We start from the raw sequence: 17,155 nt of genomic DNA on the forward strand, positions 1-17,155 counted from the left end.
GAATGCGCTCCTGCACATCAGGGTTAAACTTTGTGGCTTTAAGCCAAGCTGTCCTCCTCATGTCGGTGGCGACATACATAGCTCTACCCTTGGTATCAATGTGAGCCACGATGGACCCCATGATATCCTTGGTCACTATTTTCTGCCATCCCAGCCCTGAATCATGCCCAACTATGCACAGGAAGCTCTGGGAGGAAGTCCGCAATCTACCGCCAAAGCTTTTGATTCACTGCTTCCAACATAGCTTCAGCATTGGCCTGGCACAGCTAGAGCGTGGCATTAGAGTATATCTTTTTGCCGTAGGACTCAAACAGCTTTTCCTCTTTGCATAGGAGTGCTGATGTGGGGGCGGATGAAGAAAAGTGCTGTTTAGAATAAACGGAGGCCACAGCTATAACAGAGGAATGCGGTTGGGGGTGCACCGACAGTATGAGTGAATCCCCCTCCGCCTGCTTATACTTGCCATCAAGGCGTTTATTGGTAGGCTGCGTGGAGTGCGGCCTCATCCATCCCTTCTTGGCCAGGGATTTTACATCCTTTTGTAGAGGGATGCCAGTTCTTGTGGCAGGACAGATGGTCAGCACCTCAGCCAGAATCCCTGCCTCAGGTTGTTCAATTTGTGGCTGTGGAATCCCCAAGTTTTCTGCCACACCCGCCAGCCTCTCGTGGAAAGCCTTAGCTGATGAGGGAGTATCCTGCTCCTCGTCCATGTCACCCACTGTGTCCTGCAGGTCAGAAGCAGTATGAGGAGTGATGGGTGCAGGCAGCTGGCAGTGCCGGGGGCTGCACTGGAGGCAGAGCCACCGTGACTGGTGTGAGCGCGGGAACCAAGGGCTGAACTGGGACCAGGGTCTGTACCATGGTCCTAGCCTGAGGTGGCATCAGGGAGCATGTCCTTGATGACCCTCATTAGGATGGTGCCCATCTGCGGTGATTTCACGAGGGTAAGGAACTTTTTGAAGAACATATCCTCGCATGCAGGTGAAGGGCATGGGGGTGTAGATGCCAGGCCCTGCTGCTGCTGAGATCTTGCTGGTCCTTGTTGCACCAAGCTGGGGGCTGCGTACCGGCCCTGTGACGACGTGGACCAGGTAACTGGCGTTGTCCAGTCCGATCTAGACATGTGTTCCCATGCCTACTCTCCAGAAGGAGGCGGCTCCGGGTGAGCCGCCATCTTTTCTGGCCTGGTGGCTATTTTGTCATGCCCTGTGCAATGTGACTGCTCCGTGGTGCTTGATGAGCTGGGCCCAGTCTCCACCTGCACGCTTAAAAGCAAAGGCTCGGACCTTCCCTGCACCTCAGGTTGAGACCTGGTAGGTGGAGCACCCTCGGCCATGACGCTGATAGGGCAACTGCTGCGTAAAGACACACCCTTGGGTGCTAGCCCGGTGCTAGAGTAAAGCCCCTCGGGGAGGTCCCCAGTTTGAGCCTTGCTGCCCCTCATCAGTGGGACCGGGAGGATCTTGCGACCCCTCAGCCTGTTTGCCTGTAGCTCTAGGAGCCTCGGTCTCTTTGCTGGTCTTAGGACCTGGAAGGTCCCTCCCACTTGGGTGCTTCCCTGGGAAGGAGCCACCCTTGCGCGGTGCGGAGGAGAACAGGGCACACCCCTTGGGCCTAGTCTTCCTCCTCAAGTATGTCTTGACGTCCTCTGGAGGTGATCTTTCGAACAGCTCCCTCCACCTGGCTAAGCGATTCTTCAGAGCTTGCAGGGTCAATGCGTCACACGCGGCACAGCCGTCTCAGCCATTGGTCGGGGCCAAGGCACCGGAGGCAGAGCGCATGGGGATCCGACGTGGGGGAGGAACCCCAACAGGCCAGACACCTGCTGAAACCCGCCGTCGTCAACATGCACCAGGGAGGAACGTGGCACCAGTGTATTATCTCTGACAATTGCTATGAGAAAAGGGAAGAAAGAAGAAAATCTTCCAGGGCAGAGCGTGTGGAATTACAAGGCCGGAAGCCTAACCCAGGAGCACTGGTGAAAGCAGTCGGTTCCTGTCGATGCAGAAAAGAGGACTGAGGAGTGGCACTGGTGGGTGGAGTCGGGGGAGCTCATGCTCTTAGGGCCGTATCCCTGCGTGCATCTAAATTTAAAGGGGAACACCATGTTTTCTGGTGAAACGGGTTCTGTTTCCCGTCCCTAGCGAGGGATGCCCATACAGTATGGAGGAAAGAGACAGGATATAGGAGTAAAATGAGGACCACCATATTTGAATCAGGTGGAGGCAGCATTATACTGCCTTGATCCTCTCTGGCTAGTGGCCGTTAATGCTCTTCCTCAGATAGCTAACTGCAGGTTTTTATGATTGTTGTTGCCCTTCCTGGGCCTGAGCTTTCCTGGTAAGATAGAGATTGCAGTCTTACCGGTGGACTGGAGTTGTGTATCTCGCTCTTTTTTCCAAAGCTGCCACTGTCTTAATACTTTTTAGAAATGTGGTTTGAGCGAAGGTGGGTGTTCAGGCTGTAGAGATTGAGAATGGGGAAGAAGCCCCGAGGGTTCCTCCTTATACCGTCTCTGGGGTTCAGCATCATGGAGGAGGTGGCCTCCCTGGTTCCTCTTGAAACACTTCCCATCCTCCGAGATATGATTCCATCAGGGGCTGCACACTTTACTGATACTCTCAATATGAAGGCTGATTGCCTCAGAATGTTCCCCAATATAGTCTTTTCCACTTCAACTCACAAACTGCTTGAGCCCATCACTTCTACAGTTTTTTTCTCCATCAAGACAGTATTTATTGGTGGGGTAAACCTTGGCGCTTAGGGTTAATGAACTACACACGCTTTACAGTGATAAGCCTTTTTGCACTAATGACGTGGTTCTCAGAACCTCTCTTAACTTCCTTTCAAAGTGTAAATCAATTTTTCCTCTCTAATATTATAGGTGGAAGTTTTTCTGCACAACCTAGAATCCAGCAGTGCTCTTAGCGACACATGATTTTCACTCTCCAATTACCCCTACAACAAGACAGAAGGTAGTGATCACCTACTAGCTGGTGAACTGCATTTTGGAATGCAATGCCCTCAGAAAAATGACTTTGCTGAAGGGTTTCACGCATTTGGTCAGAGAAAAAGCCTCCTCAGTGGCTTTCCAGAGACCTGCTCTTCTAAAGGACATTTACAAGGTGCCTACCCAGGTCACTGCCCCCTCCTTCTTTAAGTATTACTTACTAGATACCCCCTCTAGAACTGATTGTTCTGACAGTCTGCCATTTTTAACATGTTTGGCGAGTCTGTTCTTGTATTGTGTTTATCTGTTAGCTGTCGCCATCTCTCCGAATGTTGGTGCTTTTCAATCTCCTGCAGGGAAGAAAGAAAAAGAATGTGATATAGGAGTAAGGCCAAGTTCTGCATGAAGTGACTAATGTAATGTGCTCCTTTGCTCCATATGCCCCCCCCCCCCCCCAGGCATCACCATATAATAATGGCCCACTCTGATAGTGGAACGACTGGCGGTGAGGGTGGTACAAAGGGGTGGGTGCCTGTGCATGCATGCCCAGCACCCTTTCTTTTAATATCTAAAATGCTGCTTTGCACAGTGCTCCAGTGCCTGCAACAACACCCCAGAAGTAGGGTGGAAAGGGGGTTTATGGACTACGGGTAAAGTAGTCACTACGGGTACTTTCTGTTCACTTTAGTTAAAGTAGTTGCCTGGTCTGGATCTCTGAATATAAACAAAACTGTGTTTACATTAATCTGTAGACACCCCTTATGTGGGCATATCTGTTCTTTTGTTCACTACATTCTGCTTCAGCTCTGCTTTTGTTCTTTAAAGCAAGACCCATAGTCTTTGGCTCAGAATAAACTGACTTATCACACAGGATGTTTGCTGTAATTGACATTTCGACAATGCTCCGCAAACCATGTATCTTAAGTCAGTCAAAAATGAATGACGTGTGTTCTGTCAAGTGATGTCCATTCAGAGATTTCTGTGAGGCTTGTGTAATTTAGGCTATGGGGTCCTGTCTCTACAAATAATGTAGTGCTGTTGTATGATATGGCATTTATAACGCGCCAATACAAAGTGTTTCAAAGCGCGATTATGTAAAACAATGTAACATGCTAATATGTCTTTTCTTAACTTTTTTTTTTTTTTAGAAAAGGTTGGACTTGAATGGGAGGTGGTTCCTGATCATAAAAGATCTTTTTTTTTTTATGACGAACAATCAAATGTAGAGATTATCAAAGTACACACGTAAATATGTATGCAATGTCTTCCAAGAAATAAAGAATACAAAATCTAATGTTCCAAGAAAGAGTACACGAAGACGGGCTTCAAAAGGTCCACATCAGTGAGATGAAAATTAAGAGTTGAACAGAGGAGTGAATGCAGAATTCTATAGCTGAATGTTTTCTACATGTGTTGCATTTTTTAATAACATTGCTTGTATTAGTTATATTTATTTAGGTATTTTTTTCACTTTGGTCTCAAAAGAGTATTATTTTGCTCCCGATATGCATGTGATAATGTCAGACTGGATGCCCACGGTATTTTTAAGAGAAGGTACTCATTAGCTGTGTGATCCTGTCAAGAATATGCACATAACACTCAAAATGCACACGACAATGATTCACCTCAATACCTATATTATTTGCTTAAGAATTATTTGCTTAAGAAATTCATAGTATTCACTTAGTACCAAACATTTTCATACATTAAACCAAATATAAATAGGCTTGCTCCTAAAATATGCACATAATTCAAGCCTTTGCTTATCCAAAGGATGCAAATATGTCCACATTATGCATATGACTTTAGTATTTGGGTTTTTATAGTGGAAACCTAGTCAGGAAACAATGAATTTGAATACTTTTTATTTTTAACGTCCTGTTTTTGCTAATTAGTAGAGTGAATGTAGCCACTGATTTCCTGTATCTTACCCATAGATTGTGAGACTCTAGATTTACAAAATCTCGAGGCTAATAGCTTGTGTCGCCCCTCCTTGGAGAGCTCATGATATAATTGCCTTAGCTAACATAGTGTGATATCTGCCTTCCTAGTGTAGAATAGGTTTAGTTTCTCCCTTATATCTTTTAACTCTCATATTGTTTGTCTTGTTGGTTGGAAATTGTGTGATTGCCCCTATTGTTTCTATGTGTCCATTAATTTACCCTCCACAAGCTTGGCTTCACTTGATTGGGTTCCCAGTAAAGATCCACGAGAAGTCATATTTGTTTTAAAAATATGTCTTTTCAATGACAAATAAGATTAAACAGTTCCACTCAGAATGGTATCCTTCAGAGGTGTTTCAAAATGCCAGTTTGGCAGCGGATGTTCTTGTTGCCTAAGATCCAGCACAAGGATCAGCTGAGAGTGATCTGAAATTAAGATGGAGCCAACTGATGCAGTGCCTGCTAAAATACTCAATCGCAGGCTCAGTAAAATTATATCAATATGGCAGTACAAATGATGGACATGAGGATAGTAACTGAGTTCTGCTTCATCTGGATGAAGTGCCCAATATGTATCTGTAAAACCCATTTGTTTAAACCTATGTTTAAGGTCTTTTGACATTGCCTTGGAATGGATATTATTGTTGGTGATCCTATACTTTTTTTCTGACCACACCATATTGAAGTCTCCTGTTAGTACAATTTCACTTTCTGGAAAAACTGATATGGTATTAAATAATTTGGATACGAAATCATGTTGGCATGTACTTCAGGCCTTCTGACGTACTGTTTGCCATCACAAATCTCCCAGCAGATTTCTGGCCACATCAGTTAATTTGAACTGGATTGATTTGTGTAGAGCCAAAGCTATCCCCACTATCTTATTACCTACCAAACCAAAGTATATTGACAGCATTTAAGCCTGCCCCAACATTACGGCCCGCTCCGGCATGACTGCCCTACTAGTATTCTGTAGGCCCCAAGTACAATACATGTAGGGAAAACAGTTGGAAAGCAGCAGCCACAACCTCAATATAGCACCACACAATGGCATGTTGTGATCCTTTAGCAAAATAATAATGAATAGGTCAATAATTAATTATCAAACTTTACAAACTAGCATGCATACTTGCTTGAAATGCATTGCAAAACAAGTACCTCTGGTATCGGGGGCAATACGAGAGGTCTAACCTCCTCTGCCCCCGTCGTAAGACCAGTGCACATCCAAGTGAATGTCCCAGACCACCCAGTCAAGACCGCCACCTACCCCCGAGCCAGTTGGACTACCACACTCCAAAAATATCAAAATAACCTGTAAACTGAAAAAGATTGTAAAATGATAAATCCGTCTCAATCCACATTTTCCAGCCATCTTGGGATATACATGAGTTCTGAAAGACTGCACCCCATGAAATAAAGAAAAAGATGTGCCTGTAATTGTTGAATTAGTTTCAAAGATACACATATTGTATAAAATGTGTAAGTTCCAATTGCAAATGTTTATCCATCTGCGTAGAACCCTATGTAGAGTTTTAAGTTTTCTTTCCCATAAAATCCCATCCTTTAGGTGCATTTTTGTACTAATAAGTCCTAAGCTCTTTGCTCTTGGGTGGTTGCTAACTGGGTCTTCATTCATTTGCTCCTTCTTTCATCTTCGGGTATGTATACTTCCGGGGTGAGGATCATTTTCATTTGGTTCTCTATTTAAATTGCAAGCCACAGGGAAATTGCCATCTATTTTAAATGCATTGTAATTTCCTGCAACACACATAGTTTGTTCACTATGGATTGTGCAGAATCTTGATAGATCTGAACCTCTGATCTATTGAAACATAGTGGAGCTTGGTGTCTTGCCACTCTTAAAATGTGTTCCTATAATGGGAACAAGAAGACCTTTGCTACTATATTCCTTGGCCTAGCATCTGCTTCCTATCTAGGGCAACCTAGCTGGTGGACTCTTTAGAGATATCTTTTGTGGATTTAGAATATCTAGAATCTGTCCAAAAAGACCCTGTATTCAAAACATCATGCCTGACTCTGCCACCCCTCTAATTCTTCATGCAAGATTATTGCAGCATGAATTGTTCAAGATCCTCACAGTTGAGGGCCAAATCCTGCAAATGTTGCTTGAGCGCTTCCACTTTTTGTTTGATTCTAAGTCCTAATTCGGTTCCATGTGATATTTTCGCCGCAAAAATATTGCGATGCAAAAATATCGCCATATTTTTGCGGCGAATATAACACATGGACCCTACGGGGGACACCCCCGCATCATTTTTTTATGTGCGGGGGACAACCCCGCAACCGCTGCACCTAATATTTTTGCCACCAAAAATATCGCCTATGGCCGTTCCCGGCGACCATATGTTCGGCGATATGTTTGCTGGCGAAAATATTACCTGATACCCCTAATTCCTTAGTTCCTAAAGGGTGGATTAATTTGTTTATACCCTTTCACAAATGGATTGGATCTCCATTCGTATGTCTGCTATCTCTTCTCATAGGTTCACATGCTGTAAATATTCCCTGTTGTCAGGCTGGGAAGCCTCAATAACATAGAGCAGTTTAAATGTAAACTGAACACTTCAGTCACTTTTGTGCTCTAGTAATAGCCACCTTTGGGTCATGCTACCCCCAGGCAATTGTAACAGCTCCCTTAGCTCCACTCCTGCCCGCTATCTTCTGATTTGTTACAGCACGTACGTGCTGGGAGTCCTCAAAATTCTCTCTACATTCACTGCTTATATATACTATATATTTTTGAGGCTTGAGGAATCTGCTTAGATCACATGCTGTGCATAGGCCGACATCTAGTGGAAGCGGCAGAGTATTACAGTTGTTTTTGAAATTCGAAAAGGGTTGTCGACAGGGTGTGCCAGTAATACTATCCTAGTGTGGCATCCACTGTACCCACGATCCTTCACGCGTCGAGGTCCCCAGATATTTGTTTTCTGCCATCGGAGAAGGACGATATTTTGCAGAGTTCTCCTTTCGGCATGACACCATTGATTTATACAAATTGGAGTTAGTTACTCTTCCTATCCTTTATATCTTCGATCACCGACTATCGATACATCCAACGGCGGTGAAGAAAAAGACAGTCGACTCCCATCGACAGATCTGTCCGGCCTTGGGAGGGCCGCTTTGGCCCACACAGTAGGGAGGACATTTGAGAATGTATTTACCCCTTTCCACACATTATTCTCGCCAAGCTGCCTTTTAATTTCATTATGGATAGAACCCCTTTCCTTGGGTCGACAAGCACCTGGTGTGCAACCTTTGTCTCCCCTGAGATCACATCAAAAGGAACTGTCGAGCCTGTAAGCGCTTTAAACCTAAGATGTTAAACGACTGTTTAACCAAGCGCTGGGCCCACCACGCCATGCAGGCCGAGGCCACCATGGACGTGGAGGGGACCTACAGCGACTGCAGCAACTCTGCGTTTTCCCAAAGGTGACGGGATACTTCGGTTTCCCAAGCGCAAGCCCCCGACCCCAACAGACAGGCCGGCAACCTTGTTACAGGGACGACCACCGGCAGCATCAGCGCTCACGCAGCCCCTTCCACTCAGCACACATCCAAGAGCTGGGACTCGACAGGCTCATTGACCAAAAGCCCACGCACGACATCTAGGAAGAGGTCCGTAGAATCACTATCCTCTGTGCACTCGAGGTCCCGATCACCCCATGACAGGCCCCGAATGTCGAAAGACAGCACAGACGTGTCTAAATCTGTTGCCAGCCGTCGCACGTCGACAGACGAGACGGCAGGTCACACCACAGTCAATGTTCAACATGCCCCATCGAAAACAGCTAGAGACTCCATACAGTTGGAATTAGCCCATCTGGTAGAGAAACACGTCCTGAAAAGCCTACTGAAGGGGAAGGAGTCCAAGAAGCCCTCTTCTAATACACCTCATAAGGAAAGGTCCCATTCTACGCGCAGGGAGGAGGAATCCCCTTCCTCACAAGGGAAGATATTCACTTCCTCAAGAAGAGCATTCCCTGTCAGATGCCCTGAAGAATAAGGGTCAACACTCACCTAGTTGATCCTCAGCCTTTTACACTAGGCCCTATGTCAATCCCCAGCTTGGCCCAATGGACATGTGAGGACATCGATATAGTAATGAGAAGGATGATCTTTATGGCAAATTTTTTTGAAAAGAGCCTAGATTCTTTCCAAAACACCCCCCCCCCCCACTACAACTGCCTCCGGTTCTCAAGCCACTGCAGATGCCCTGACTCCTCAGCCACCCCTAAGAAGGCTTGTCCTGAGATCCCATCCCGGGTGGACCCTGCCTTCATTGATCACTATGACACAGACTCTGACACGGTAGATATCTGCACAGAACATGGTTATGACAATGAGGAGGAGGATATGTATAATATGGCCTCTCCCATCACTATAGAACCCCCAGTAGTGAATTCGCCTATAGACAACCAGCAGCTACAAAATTACATGCTCATCAAGGCAGCTGAACATTTTCAGATTAAAATGCAGGAAACTCAAGATAAGGATTTTGTTGAGGACATTCTACGGGATAAGAAGGTGGTCACGCAGTTCATTGCCAACCTCCAGTCTATCCAGCCGTCCCTTGGATACACCTAACCAGATGCGGGTGGTTAATCCACATATAGAGAAGCTCTTCCGACCTGCTCACTCAGATCCTCTCTATATCAGAGGACAGCTCAAACCAGATTCCCTTGTAGTTACAAGGAAGAGAGCAGGGACACCCTTAGCCTCTTCTAAGACACCACCAGACAAGGAAAGTAAGAAGTTTTATACTGTGGGCCGGAAAGTAGCCTTTTCGGTGGCCTTTCAGACTTGAATCGCTAATAATACCATCCTTCTGGTGAGTTATGACTGCCATGAATGGGATGAGGAGTCTGCATTACTGTCCTCAGCTCCTGAACCCCTTAAGACTTAATTGGCCTTGGTAGCTGCAGAAGGCAGAGCAGTTTCTAGCTGCATTCTGAAAAGTAATCTAGACGCTGCTGACAATGCAGGCAGACTTATTGCAGAAGCAACCATCATTAAGAGACATGCGTGGCTTCACCAATTTGGCTTCAAGCAGGAGACTCTGGGTATGCTGCTTAATATGCCTATTGAGCTCAACTTCTGCTTCGGGAAGGCCATTGAGGACGCCCTAAAATCAGCTAAAGAGGAATATGACACCTTAAAGTCCTTGGGTCAGCTTACAAATAAACCCATTGGGCAAAGAGGTAACAATAGTAATTTTCGTCACTTTCGCAGACAAAATTCACAAAGAGTTTCAAACTATAATCAGAACCAAGGATCGTCCTGGGATAATCAAGGCCAGGCCTCACAGGATTACCAGAGGGGACAGCGCAGACCGTGCGGCCGGGGGGCAGGCCTCCACTTCTAGAGGTGGAGCCACACCTCCAAAACAGTGACTACCTGCTCAGGTGCCCTCCCATGCCTCTCCAGTAGGAGGGTGTATTTCAAACTTCACCCAAGCATGGGCGGGAATCACGTCAGACAAATGAGTGCTTTCCACCGTGGTGGGCGGTTATTGTGTGGCACTGATCCAATGACCCAAAAACTAACCCCTGCGTCAAAAGACTCACTCGAAGGAAGAACAACGCATCTTTCTCAAGGAAATCACAATGCTGCTCCTAAAGGACGCCATAGAAGTCATCCCGGCGAACCAGGTAAACAAGGTTATTTATTCAGTCTACTTCCTTGTGCCAAAAAAGATCTAACAATGCACCCAGTATTAGACCTACACCCTGCAAACACCTATTTCAAGCCACAAAAGTTCTGCATGACTACGCTACAAGAAGCAATCCCCCTGCTAAAGCGGTGAGACTACATGGCAACATTGGATATGAAAGATGCCTATTTTCATATTTCAATGTTCCCAGTGCACATAAGGTTCTTGTGTTTCAAGATAGAAAACCAGCACTACCAATTCAAGGTGCTACCATTCGGAATAGCATCCGCACCACGGGTATTCACAAAAAGGTACTGGCAGTGGTAGCTGCGCAGGAAGGCAATCCCAGTGTACCCTTATCTGGACGACTGGCTGATTACAGGGGAGACCCCCCAAATTTGCAGGCAAAACATTCAAAGACCCATCAACCTTCTCTTTCAATTGGGCTTCTCAATAAACTAGAACAAAATCAAGCCTAGTGCCAAGCACAACCAAACAGTTCATAGGAGCTATGTTAGACTCAAAAGAGGGATTGGTCTTCCCTTCAGAGGAAAGAGTCCAACATATGTTTCTGCAAATACCTCATTATCAGGCCGGCCGCCAGATAAGCATACGCAAAGCTATGCGTTTGCTAGGCATGATGGCATCTTGCATTTACCTGGTCCCCCACACACACCTGCGCATGCGACCCATGCAGGAGTAGTTGGCAAAACAATGGTCTCAGGCAAGCAGTCAGTGGGACCATCTAGTGGTCGTTTCGCCAAGACTGGTAAACAAAGCCTCCACTGGTGGACTAGAGAAACCCTTCCACGATCCAGAGGTAAAGGCGATAGTTACGACAGACGCGTCTCTCGCCGGGTGAGGAGCTCATCTTTATCACACAGCACAGGGTCTGTGGACCCATGCCATGGCGCAGAACCACACCAATCTGATTGAGCTACTGGCAGTGTTCAAGGCCCTTCAGGCGTTCGAGATACACCTAGCAAACCAGTCCGTGCAAGTCCTCACCGACAGCACTACAGCAATGTTTTACATCAACAAACGGGAGGGAGCACACACTCTCCAAATCTGTCCAAACTAGCACAACAAATTTGGAAATGGGCACTCAAACGGAAGATATTTCTATCCTCACAACATGTTCCAGGGGAACTCAACGCTCTATCCGACACACTGAGCAGAGATCCCCTACCAGAGGAACACGAGTGGCAACTACAAACAAGTGTCATAAGCAACCTCTTCTCTCAGTGGGGTTTCACCATGCTAGACTTGTTTGCTACAGGCGAAAACAAACAATGCCCAGACTTCGCGTTCAGGTTCCCCCAGCCAGGCTCCAAGGGGAACGCCCTATGGATGAACTGATCGGGGAGATTTGCTTACACTCCCCGCATCCCACTCCCCTCATGAACAAGGTGGTGAACAAGATCCACAAGGAACCAGTGACGCTCATCCTAGTTGCTCCTATATGGGCAAGACAGCCATGGCATCCACATCTGCACAAGCTGGCGATGTGCGATCTCATCAAGATCCCGTGCCAGACCAACTTACTCACTGAGCACGGGGGATTAACCGTGCACCCGCAAACTCACTCAATGAACTTGGCAGTGTGGCTCCTGAAGTCCGAGTTCGGACACCTGAACCTACCACAGAGGTGTATGGATATCCTCAAGGAAGCACGAAAGCCAAACAATAGACACTTATTTCAACAAGTGGAGGAGATTTGTAATTTAGTGCCAGTCTAAACAAATTAACCCCATAGAATGTAACCCCATCCGACATTCTAAACTATATGCTCCACTTGCTAGACTCTGGGTTAGTATTCAACTCTATAAAGGTCCACCTGGCGGCCTTGTCGGCTTACACCAATTCCCACAATAAAGTATTGTGGTGGAAGGTGCCGGTCATTAAAGCATTAATTGAGGGAGTAAAGAGACTCCACCCTCCAACTTCAAACCCACCGCCAGGATGGGATCTCAATGTAGTACTCGCTAAGCTCATGGGACCCCCTTTCGAGCCTATGCACAAGTCAAGTCTAAAACACCTGACTTACAAAACTGCCTTCTTTAGTGGCTATTGCTTCCATAAGAAGAGTTAGTGAATTGCAAGCATTGTCATTGCAGGATCCGTTCTTTGTCATACACAAGGACAAACTGGTTTTACGTACTCATCCTAGGTTCTCTCCTAAGTTCATTTCAAAATTTCATGTGAACTAGTCCATTGTGCTCCCGCTTTCTTCCAGAACCCAAGGAGCTCAGCTGAGATAAAACTCCACACACTAGATGTATGAAGAACGGTCCTTTACTATGTAAACAAGACCAGACCTCTAAGAAAAACAGACCAACTGTTGGTCTCCATAGACCCAGAAAGAGAAGGGGACCGCATTTCCAAGAATGCCATCTCCAGATGGATAGTCATATGCATACAACTGTGCTATTCTCTGTCAGACAAGACACTGCCTTTCACGCCAAAAGCTCACTCCACAAGGAGCACAGGAGCTACTCTGGCATTTATTGCAAATGTCCCCTTAGACAGCATTTGCAAAGCAGCTACATAGAGCTCTGTGCACACTTTCACTCAGAACTACTGCATTTACACCCATTCCAAGAAAGATACACAGGTGGGGCAAGCGGTTCTAAAACATCTGATTGCCCATGAACCTTCTCACAACCCACCAACTTCTCCCAACACTGCTCGCTAATCTATGCACATCATGTGATCTAAGCAGATTCCACAGGCCTCTGAAGGGATACATTACTCACCGTAATTGTATTTCTGATGCTTGTATCTGCTTAGATTCACATGCACCCACCCTTCCTCCCCTGGGAGAGAAGGTGCATGGATGATTAGGAGCTTGTTTGATACATATCTGCTTGGATACACCTGTACTCATGCTACCTCATGTCAGAAACAAAACAATCTGAGGGACCTCGACGTGTGAAGGACCACGGGTACAGTGGATGTCACACTAGGGATAGTATTACTGGCACGCCCTGTCGACGTCCCTTTTCGACAACAACTGTAATACTCTGCAGCTTCCACTAGATGTCGGCCTATGCACAGCATGTGCATCTAAGCTGATACAAGCATCAGAAATATGATTACGGTGAGTAATGTATCATTATATATATATATATATATATATATATATATATATATATATTTCTGAGGCTTGTGGAATCTGCTTAGATTAACATGCATAGGCCGACATCTAGTGGAAGTTGCAGAGTATTACAGTTGTTGTTTTCAAAACTCGAAAAGGGACGTCGACAGGGCATGCCAGTAATACTATTCCTAGTGTGACGTCCACTGTACCCATGATCCCTCGCGCGTGTAGGTCCCTCAGATCGTGTTTTTTTTTTTTTTCCGCCATACTAGTCGGACTCATTTGTGCAGAGTCCCTTTCGGCGTAAAGCCTTTATCTACTTTCAATTACATTAGATTTCTTCCTATCCTTTGTCCACCGAACGCCGGAGAACGATGCCGGTGAGGATCGGAGAGACTTCCGTCGAAGACTGCCGCAACGGACCCTTGGCATTGGAATGCCATGCCAGGCCTGGGCCCAGTCAGTAGGGGGAGTGGGGGTTGGGTGAGGTCAATTATAGATTATATTCCCCTTTTCCTACTTATTATTCGCCCCGCTGCCATAATTTGACCATATGGAGAGTATTCCATTTAAATTCTGCTCCAAATGTAACAGAAAGTTCCCTTGGGTAGATAAACATTTAACTTGTAATCTGTGTCTCCCTCGAGACCATATTGAGGCATCTTGTCGGGCTTGTAGGATCTTCAAGCCTAAAACCCTAAAGGCCCGCTCCACGAAGCGCTGGGCCCACTACGCCAAGCAGCTTAAAGCCATGGACACAGAGGGTGCTTTCAGCGATGGCAGCAACGCTGCCGAATCGCACGACGAGGGCGACAGGGCAGCTTAAGCTACCCAGGCGCAAGCCTCCGACCCCGTAGGACAGGCCGGCAGCCATGTTGTGGGCACCACACCCGGCGACAAAAGCAAAACACTTACAACCACCAAACACATTAGCCCCGGCTGAGACTCGACACGTGTGTTGAGTGATCGGCAACGGTCGACACCTAGAGGGTGGTCCACCGAATCCCTGTCCTCTGGGCGTTCCCGCTCACGGCCCCCTTACGACAGGGCCCAGCCGTCCTCGGACGGAAAAGGTGCCGCCCATCAAACTACCGTCGAGACCCGGTCGTCTGATGACAATGCCGTGTCCCAACCCACTTCCGAGACTAGACGCTCTGTGTCTAATCCCACATCCAAAATTCGATGCTCTGCGTTGGATCCTGGCTACGAAAGTCGACATGCTGCGTCGGACCAGGCGGAAGGCCCCAAAAATTCTGGAAAGACCACTTCTGGCCATGGGGGAGGGGGTAAACACCATATAAAATCCTCTTAAAATCCCCACACTCCTAAAGAAAAGCATGGGGAAGACAAGGCTGTAAAAAGATCTAAAGAACCTCAGCCTGCCCCTAAAACCAAGGTTACACCTCCCACAGATGTGGATATGGGCCTAGCCCCTCAAACTGTTATCATACCAAGCTCCAAAGAATGAAGCTCTGCAGATATAGACAGAGTAATGAAAAGGATGACCTTTATGGCCAACTTTTATGAAAAGGATCCAAATTATTTTCAAAGTTATATGAGCACCCCCCCACCACAGCCCCACCTGGTTCCAAATCCACACCTGTGTCTCCTCAACCCCCTCCTAAGAGGTCTCGCACTGAGACCCCCTTCCAGGGCTTAGTCATAGATCCCTTTGTTGCGGAGCCTTATGACCCCGCTTTCTACCATGAAAACCCTGAACCTCAATTCGATGAGGACCAGGATGCAGACCGTTATTACAGGGATGATGAGGAACGGGGAGGCTGAAGATGAGGCTGACGCTTACACCTTAGACTCCCCAATTCCTAATGACCCTCCTGTAAATGATTCTCCAGTCGATAGCCAACCCCTTCTTAACGAGGTGTTGGCCAAGGCGGCTGAAGACTTCCAAATCGATACTCAGGAAGTTCAGGAGGACAAGGATTTCGCAGAGCAAATCCTGGGCGACAAGAGGGCGGTAACTCAGTCCATCCCGCTACTAAAATCTATTCAGCACAGGATTCAGCCATCTCTACAAACCCCTAACCTCACACGTGCAGTAAATCCACGTGTCGAGAAGTTATTTCGTGCTGCTCCCTCTGACCCTTTATAAATTAGGGGACAACTAAAACCAGATTCCCTAGTTGTCACTACCACTAGAAAAAGAGCGGGCACCCCACTTGCTTCCTCAGAGGCTCCCCGGATAAAGAAAGCAAGAAGGATGTATGGCCTAGATAGAAAATTCGCCTCCTCTGCGGCTTATCAGGCTAGGATAGCCAACAGTGCCACACTCTTGGCGAGCTATAATTGCCACAAGTGGGAGGAATTTTCTGCTTTACTCTCCTCTACACCAGAACCTTTAAAAACCCAGTTAGCACAAGTGGCACCTGAGGGGAGGACAGTGTCTGGCTGCCTCCTTAAGACTAACTTCGAAGCGGCTGATAATGCCGGTAGAATAATCGCGGAGAGTATGATCATTAAAAGGCGTGCATAACGGAAACAATCAGGATTTAATCCTGAAACTCGGGCAACACCTAAAAACAGCAAAAGATGAGTATGACACTTTAAATCCCTTGGTCAACTCACTAACAAACCCTCTGGACAGAGGGAAAGCAGTAATTTTCACCGCTTTCGGGGCCAGAATTCCCAAAGAGGGTCTAGCTATAGCCAGAATCACAGCTCATCGTGGGGAAACAACCAATCACAGTCTTCCCAGGGCTACCTGAGAGGGCAGCGCAGGGGTCATGGGCGGGGAAGAGGCAGCCTCGCTACAGGTGGTACGCCACCTTCCAAACAGTGACGTTGCGCTTCAGGTCCCCTCCCATGCATCCCCAGTCAGGGGGGGCATTACCAACTTCACCCACGCATGGGAAGGAATCACCTCGGACAGATGGGTGCTATCCGGCAGCTACTGCATCAAATTAATCAAGCGCCCCCACAACCATCCTCCATGGCAAAAAAATACACTCTCAGGAACACCAGCGGATCCTCCTCGAGATTACCACTCTGCTGTTAAAGGACCCCATAGAGGTCGTCCCGGCCAACCAGGTAAAAGTATGTCAAGCCACAAAAATTATGCATGACTATGCTACAAAAGGTAATCCCCCTACTAAAAAGGGGGGATTACATGGCAACACTGGATATGAAAGATGCCTATTTTCATATTTCAATGTTCCCAGCGCACAGAAGATTCTTGCGTTTCAAGATGGGGAACCAGCACTACCAATTCAAGGTGCTGCCCTTCGGAATAGCCTCAGCTCCAAAGTTATTCACCAAGGTACTGGCAGTGGTGGGAGCGCACCTGCGCAGGGACGACTGGCTCATTACAAGGGAGTCACCCCTAATTTGCAGACAAAACATCCAAAGAGCCATCAACCTCCCCTTTCAGTTGGCTTTTCCATCAACGAGAAAGTCAAGCCTGGTGCCAAGCACCTCTAAACAGTTCCTAGGAGCGGTCCTAAATACTCAAGAGGGGTTGGCCTTTCCGTCAG

General features: G+C 46.9%; 1 protein-coding gene across 1 annotated transcript in view; it reads left to right on the forward strand.

Moving 5' to 3' along the window:
* EEF2KMT (eukaryotic elongation factor 2 lysine methyltransferase) overlaps window positions 1-4,244 on the forward strand; it is an 835,612-nt gene extending 831,368 nt beyond the window's left edge. Inside the window, exon 8 of the mRNA XM_069646116.1 lies at window positions 4,099-4,244. Within this exon, the coding sequence (XP_069502217.1) occupies window positions 4,099-4,199 (101 nt within the window). The 3' untranslated portion in view covers window positions 4,200-4,244. The remainder of the gene's footprint in view (window positions 1-4,098) is intronic.
* The last annotated feature ends 12,911 nt before the right edge of the window (window positions 4,245-17,155 follow it).

This window comes from Ambystoma mexicanum, chromosome 2p, assembly GCF_040938575.1.
Source record: "Ambystoma mexicanum isolate Mex_15411 chromosome 2p, UKY_AmexF1_1, whole genome shotgun sequence".
NCBI lineage: Eukaryota > Metazoa > Chordata > Amphibia > Caudata > Ambystomatidae > Ambystoma > Ambystoma mexicanum.